This window comes from Buceros rhinoceros, unplaced genomic scaffold, assembly GCF_000710305.1.
Source record: "Buceros rhinoceros silvestris isolate BGI_N320 unplaced genomic scaffold, ASM71030v1 scaffold2528, whole genome shotgun sequence".
NCBI classification, from domain to species: domain Eukaryota; kingdom Metazoa; phylum Chordata; class Aves; order Bucerotiformes; family Bucerotidae; genus Buceros; species Buceros rhinoceros.
Window position 1 is genome coordinate 18623 of NW_010427246.1, and position 7637 is coordinate 26259.

Genomic DNA, 7637 nt, shown 5'->3' on the forward strand with positions numbered 1-7637 from the left:
CCTCAAAAACAGAAAATTCGAACACAGGGCAGAGGATGGATGAGGCAGCAGCACTGACAGTGCTCTGAGCTGTGACTGGGGATGATGCAAACACACAGAGGTCACCTAAATCCAGATGAGAGGCCAGTCCTATGCAGGTTTCTGCATGCACAGAGAGATGATCTCTCCCCCAAATGGTCAGACCCCACTTCAGTTCTGCAGGGACCCCCTGAAAACCAGCGGAGGGAAACGCGTGCAATGCCTGCGAGACTCAGATGAAGCACGTACGTGTTTGAAGGAGGTGTGGGGAGCAGCACTGGCTCCTGTTTCTTCCAGGAACTCGTCCCAGTTGAAATCCGCGTCCTCAATGCTGGAGCCCTCATCTGTTCAAAAGAAAAAAAAAAAAAAAGAAAGAAAAGCAGTCTAAAACACAGCCAAAGAAGGAAAAGTTGTGTCAAGGAGTTCAGGGCGAGAACAGCAACCAGTACGAACATCAGCACAAGGAAAGCTTGTTTCAAAGACCTGTGCTTATCTATTTCGACCAGCTTACTACACTTTCAGCAGACTTTGGGGCTTCAGCAGCCAACACTGAGGCCAGAAATGACTCTGCTTTCATGGCAGTGGGGGAACACACCCATCACACTGCAACAGGCACTTGTGTTCTTCAATTTTGTATTTGCTGACTGTCTTGCTGCAAGGGAGGTGGCTGCTTGTCCAATATCACAAGCATTTGGGGGCCTTGCTGATGCCCCCAAAGCGGGTCACTCTGCACTGTTCATTACAGCAGTGCCCTGGTGATGATACCAGAATTTGCTGCTGTTGGCCGAGCAGTGGCTAGAGCAAACACTCCAACCCTTGGGGCTGGGGAGCCCATTTTCAGTCCCGTCACCTTTCCTCTCCTTCCTCAGCATTCCCCCACCCCCAGATCTCAGCCAAGGCACTCTTACCTCCCTCCTCTCCAAGACTACAGCTGCTTTCCCCCAAATCCCCCAGCACCCCTCACCAGACCACTACTGCCTCCTTGCTCCCTGCACTTGTCCTTGCCCCGTTTCAGATTTTTGCATCACCCGTCCGCACCATTGCCCCCACAATCCTTCCCCACAGTGAAGGACTTGGCATTACTACTCCTTGATTTTTTTTTTTATAAATGCATTGAGTAGAGCAGAGCTGAGGCCTCAAACCATCGCTGAAACACACACAGCAATAATTAAAAATAAATCTTCTTTCACTTACAGAAAATCAGCCAAATCTGATTGTTTTCATTTTGTTCCCAAGCAATCTCGCAAACCCAGTTTCATCCCCAGAGCAAAAATATTTACAGTCTAGCAATGAGCTCTTTGCAATAAGCATTTATCAGGCAAACTCTGCGAGACCCTTACCTGCCCAAACATTCATCAGCGTGGTCATGATGTAATTAAAGTGACTCATGACAAACTGAATTAAGAAACCTCCCCAGACAGTTTTATGAAGAAAACCGCAAGGCTAATTTATTGCAATTATTGCTACAGGTCTCCAGTTTTCAGGACCAGAAAATTATGTTGTGCAATAGGAATCTCTCTATTAAAAGGGGAAGCCATAGGTTTTATTTGCTGCCTATGGAGCCAGACATACACAGGAGAGAGGAAAAAAGTGGATCAGAAGAGGATTTTTGAGACAGAGCTGGTGGAGGTTAAAGATCTGTCTGGGAGTTCAAAGAGAAGAGCTGAGCTGTCAATGCCGTTAAACACTTTGCACTCTGCTGCATCAAGTCTAAGGTCTGATTCCTTACTTTAAACTGAAATAACCTGCTTAAATATGAAGATGTAAATCCACATTTACTCCCATTATAAAGTGGCCACCAGATGACTTTTCAGCTCAGCAAGAAAAAAATAATTCAACCCCATGATTACAACCTGAAAATATGCAACTTCAACACACAATAAGGGATGGGCTTTGTTGTGTTTCTTGCAATCACTGTAAAAGCCTCCAGGCATAGAAGCTGGCCTTCCTTAAGATATCTGACCCAAAAAATGAGGGGTTGTTCATCCTTGACTGAAAGATTAAGCTACAGCTTAACCACAAGGTAGGAGCTTGGTACAAAAATTGCTGAGAGTTTCCCTCATCTACCTCAGGCAGGCAACTTAAATCACCAGGCAAATTTTTCAGCCTGAATGTCTGCAAGCCTGGAGAGATAATGCTTTAGAGAAAAGCCAGGTCTAGAGAACTTCAAAGGCTGGAAGTCTAAAATAAGGTATGTTAGTCCATGAGAAGATGGGCAGATACGCTTATCCATCCCAGGCTTAAAACTACTCCAACGCTTAAGCAACTTTTTAGCCTGAGCACAACCAATTCCCATCCCACTGGAAGTCAGAAGCATCTGACATGAAAAGCTAAAAGTGCATCCCCTCTGCCTGGCTGCCCCCTGCTTCCGCATGCATCTCTGCTTGTGGTGTTGGAGTGGGCTGCTCAACAAGCACAAGGACATCCTCACCTCAGGACACCTGACATGGGCAGGGCATTTCCAGGACAGCCCAGCTCTCTTCTGCTCAGATACTTCCATTTCAGAGCATGAGGCATTTCCCTCAGCCCGCATTCTTAGTTTTTATTCCTGCTTTTTGCTCTAACCTGCTGAGTGAGTCCAGGCAAGTATCTCCCTCTCTCCAGCCTTCCTTCCCCAGTAGTCTTATGGGAAAGAACCATTCCACAGAGCAGAGCAAGCAGAGATTTTTAGGCAGTTCAGTATATAACCTTCAGCTCTTGCAGGCAGAAGCGTCTCCAGAGTGGCAAAATCTTCTCCAGAATTCGGCAACAGCATGTTAATTATGTTACCACTACAGATGCTAGTCATGAACGCAAATCGTCCTCCTGCACTTCATGACCTTATTTACCCATGACCTACTCCGCTGTGTGCCAACACAGAGAGTCTCAGTGGCCCCACTGTTTCCACAGCCCCACGGCAGGTTCATTCACATGCAGTCCAGCAAAACTCACAACAGCATGTTTAAGAAAACATCACCTAGATCTTGCCTTTCTAAACCCAAACAGAGAGGCTTCAAGACCCCAGGGGAAGGCAGGGCAAGAACTGCATCCTTCTCTCCCCATCAATTCATTTCTCTCAGACACATCACAACTCTGACTCCTCTACCGTGTTTTATCTACAGACTTTATCAGGAAATTACTTCTACGAGGTCTGCAAAAATAATGTCACTGTACTTGTTTATCACAGCATCAGTGTTTTATTTTGCTTTGTTTTATCACAAAGGGTTTGGAAGGGACTGAAAGTTTCCAAAATGTTTCTTAATGGATTTTCTTCCCTTCTAGTAACCCAGCAGAGGGCAGCCAGAGCAGAAACAGCACAGCCCAGGGATGAGACCAGCCCAAGGGACCCAACCCCATCCACTTATGTAATGGGATTGTGCACAAATTTCCTCATCCATCGGCAAAGTCCTACAGCTGAGGAGCAGAGGACACCTCCTGCCAACCTCCCAACTGCCTGGAGATTCCCCAGTTAAAAGGCAGGCAGAGAAATGCAAAGTCTCTTAATTCACGGCAATGAAGATTGTGCCCACTTGAGAAGCGGTGCCCTGCAAGATGATAAACTTGGCATTAGGTCTATTTTACACACCAGCTCCCTTTCCAGTTACTGGTACTTAGGCCCAGTGCTTGCTCTAAACAGAAGACTCAAGGTTGGGCATCCTACAGAATGGTGATGTATAAACAAGCCCAGGATGTCAAATAAACTCAACAAGTCATTATCTGGGAGCCTCTCAATGGCTTTAAAATGCTTGTGCATTGACACTATAAAAATGCAACTGTTCCAGCTGCCAACAGCCTCCTGGGATATTTGGCTATGGGAAATGAAAGGCGATAAAAGACCCAGAGCCTGTGGCTCCAGAAATGCAGATTTTCTTCCAGACTTCATTGAAGGAGAACATCTTTGTGGCAAACTGCTTAGCCCTCTTATTACAGCACGTAGAAACACTCCTGACTTCTTGAGCGAACAGAGAACTGAAATGCTTTAGCAGTTAACACACCAAGCGAGGCCTGTGGTGAACGTGATCAAACACAAATTTTTGGCATGGCCACGGGAGAGTCATCACAATACATCTCCCCCAAAAAATCTGAGCAACACAAGCCAGTTCTCCTCATTCCAAAACAAATGTCTACGCTTGGCCAACTGAATCTCATCCGAGATGCTCCTACCTCTCTCCCATGGATATAAATGAACTCAATGGTGATTAGGTCAGGCTGCAGGTGTCCGCTCTGGAAGTGTCTGAATTATCTTCCTCTTCACTGGTGATACAGGCAACATCAGATGACTCGGTTTTATAAGGTGTTTTAAGACATCTCAATTCCACATTTGGATGTGGAACATCAGGAGTCACCTCTATGAGTCACGCTATAGAAGGGAGGCTCTTTCTCTTTCACATCTATGGGAGAATTCAGGGTCATATTTATGTTCTTACTTAAGGTAACACAAGTGTGTCCTACTTTCTTGAAGTGGGTTGAATCCAGGTTTCTCATCTTAACCCATCCCTACCTACACATCGCCTCCTTCACACAGAGGCAGTGAACTTTTCCTGGATGCTTGGCTGCCTCCTGGATGACATCCATTAGATGAGGGCAATAGTCTACGATCCCTCACCAGGTTAAGTTCCTAGCACCCAACTATTTCTGGCTTAGGGGTTTCCTTGAGACAAACAAGGTTTCTAAGCAGTTGGTACACTGCATCTTTCTTCCATAAGCACGTCCAATTTCCCTTTGAAGCTCTGAAACAACCAGAACCACTGTGTATACCATTAAAAAACCTCCAAAACTTTGGCTGGACTGAAAATCCCACAGCACAGGCAAGTTTCCACGTCTCTGTGTCCCACCTAACATGCACAGCTTAACACCCAGGTGAATCTGTAAGCATCATGACAAGACCAACTGGACATTTCAAACACGTTTTCAGTGTAACACACCCATTTTGCACTTTTTATAGGACATCACTCTCATGTTACCCTACCACTGCTGACCTCTTGAAAGCCCACCTGCACTTCTACTTCAGTTGCAGAAGCATAATGCAGTTGCTTGCTAAGATCTGCCCAGGTCTTAACAAGCAACTGCATGCTAAGACTGCGACTACTAACCTGCAGGCCAACTGTCCTACCCTTGTTTCGTATTTTCACAGAATCACAGAGTTGTTGTGGTTAGAAGAGACGTTTAAGATCGAGTCCAACCGTTAACTCGGCACTGCCAGGTCATCACTAAACCATGCCCCTCAGCACCACATCTATATGTCTTTTAAATATCTCCAAGGAAGGGGACTTCACCACCTCTCTGGGAAGCTGTCCCAATGCTTCAGAACCTTTCCTTGTAAAGAATTTTTTCCTAGTACCCATTCATGGCAAAGGTTGCAGAAGATGATTGTATTGCACAAGGGGCTGTGCAAGAAAGCCCATCCTCACACTATGAAAATTACAAAGTCACCTCAAGGACCACAGCTCAGTTTATCCAGCATGGTCTCACATTGCCCTGAGTCTCCTCCACCCTAACTCATTAGCGAACATGGCAAAGACTCAAAGACAAGCCACAGCTTCCCAACAAGTAGTATCTAGGGAAATAGGAAAAGCATTGAGTCACTATGAGAAGCAAAGAAATTAAAGACTGGGCAGACAATTTTCTGAGGTGCTGAGGGAGAAACAGTGAAAAGCAGACTAAAGATGCAGCTTTGCAGAGGACTTCAGCGCACCCCTGGCCAATCAAGCACAAACAGCACCAATGGGGAGGAAAAATGCAAAAGACACTGAAGGCAAAGTATTCAGAGCTGTTAAGCAGTCACCCCAACATTGCTACTGTTTGCATTCGAGGAGTGTTGAATCAGTGATTCGCCACTGGTGAGGGAACCTGTTTGCATCGAAGCAGACTTTGGGCCTCATGAAGGGATGCCTTCCCGAGAGCACTGACTTCCATCTGCCATTTACATCGTAGGATCCTTTAGTGAGGAACAGCTGTTACAGAAATGTGAGTTCTGGAAAAGCGTTTGAGCACACGAGCACCAACTCCAGTACCACAACGCAAAAATGAACCATTTCATACCGACGAACTGACTGATAGCTCGGTGCTGTTCTCCACAAGTTCATCAGCTGAGGTCTCCCATGCAAGCACAGAACAAGGGTGAAGTCACAAACTATAGCTGAGACAAATTAACAATTCAGTGCCACTGCGAGAGGTCCCATCCCACCACCATGTGCCCTGACCCTCTCTCTTCCTCCAGCCACTTCAACTCACAAAGCTGGCAGAAAAGTACTCACTTTATTTTCTGGATTACCTTCCTGCTGGCTTAGCAAGTTGACTGACTCAGCCCAGGGTGTGATGGGCAGCAGAGGTGGTGCAAGAGAAGAGGTTGCGTAAAGGGGGGCCCTCCCATTTTGGCATCAGAAAGCAAATTGGGTCTCGACTTAACGTGCAACTTCACCATAAGACACAGTTTGCGCCACTGAAGGCTAGATATGGGAAGTTAAAGCACCTAATTCCAGCAGAAATCAGCAGAAGCTAGCGCTTATTTTTCCCTATCTACCATGACAATGCCCAAAGTTAGCACAGCGCATTACAGAGCATCCAGTCATACCCAAGAGCACAAGAACAACAGGCAACCAGTCTCCGCTGGCCAGTCTCATGTTTGCGAAGCCATCTCACCTGAAGCACTCAAAAAACACCGTGAAGGAAATGAGGGTGAACGTCAAAACAAAGGAGAAATGCTGTAATTTCTGAATGTTCATTTCTTCCCTTTAATCACAGAATTTCCACCAAATAAAAAAGGGTGGTCAAAACAAAGAAGAAATGCTGTAATTTCTGAATGTTCATTTCCTCCCTTTAATCACAGAACTTCCACCAAATAAAAAAGGGTGGAGAAACTGGCGTCAAAACAAAGGAGAAATGCTGTAATTTCTGAATGTTCATTTCTTCCCTTTAATCACAGAATTTCCACCAAATAAAAAAGGGTGGAGAAACTGGAAGAACACAAAATGATGTCCTGTTCCACTGCTTTTTGTTTAAATTTTTAATAGCTGCTACATACTGTAGATGAGTTCCAGAAGAAGAAAAGCTTGAATTTCCCAACCCATCAACCAGCGGGACACAGTCCAATCCATAAGACTCAAAAAAGACCCTAGAGATGTACAGCTATTCCAAACGTTCCACTGGCAACATGCTGTCCCCACCTCGACCAGTGATCAGCTGTACCAGCAAAGACAACCCATGGGAGAGAAGCAGAGCTCACCTGAATCAAGCTGCTCCGTGCTGCCGTTTGCCGGGCTCTGACCCTTCTCTGGGGAGAGATGCTGGGTCTCTTGCATGGTGGCGATGAAAGACGCCCTTGTCTCCATGGTTCAGAGGAGAAGGCCTTGCCTTCCTAATTCATCCTGTAGCAGGGAGCACCTAAAGGACAAGCTAAAAAAAAAAAAAAAAAAAAGGAAAAAGACTTCGACCTACACCAACTCACTGCCTCAGCCTTTCCTAATGGTTTTCAAGTTATCCCATGTTGATTGCAACCCTTTGATTTTGCTCTCTCCAAGATACAGCTAGAATTGGATAAGGAACCACAACAAAGGACCTTTATGAGTGATTTCTACCCACCTGTACCTGTTCTACCTACACCAACTCACTTCCTCAGCCTTTCCTAATGGTTTTCAAGT

At 45.7% G+C, this 7637-nt stretch overlaps 1 protein-coding gene across 1 annotated transcript in view; it reads right to left on the reverse strand.

The window, feature by feature from the left end:
- LOC104498413 (scm-like with four MBT domains protein 2) overlaps window positions 1–7383 on the reverse strand; it is a gene marked incomplete at its 3' end in the record, with an annotated part of 10562 nt that extends 3179 nt beyond the window's left edge. Inside the window, exons 1-2 of the mRNA XM_010141789.1 lie at window positions 7223–7383; window positions 268–362 (exon numbers count right to left, since the gene is read on the reverse strand). Coding sequence (XP_010140091.1) covers window positions 268–362; window positions 7223–7328 — 201 coding nt within the window. The remainder of the gene's footprint in view (window positions 1–267; window positions 363–7222) is intronic.
- Between the last annotated feature and the right edge of the window lie 254 nt (window positions 7384–7637).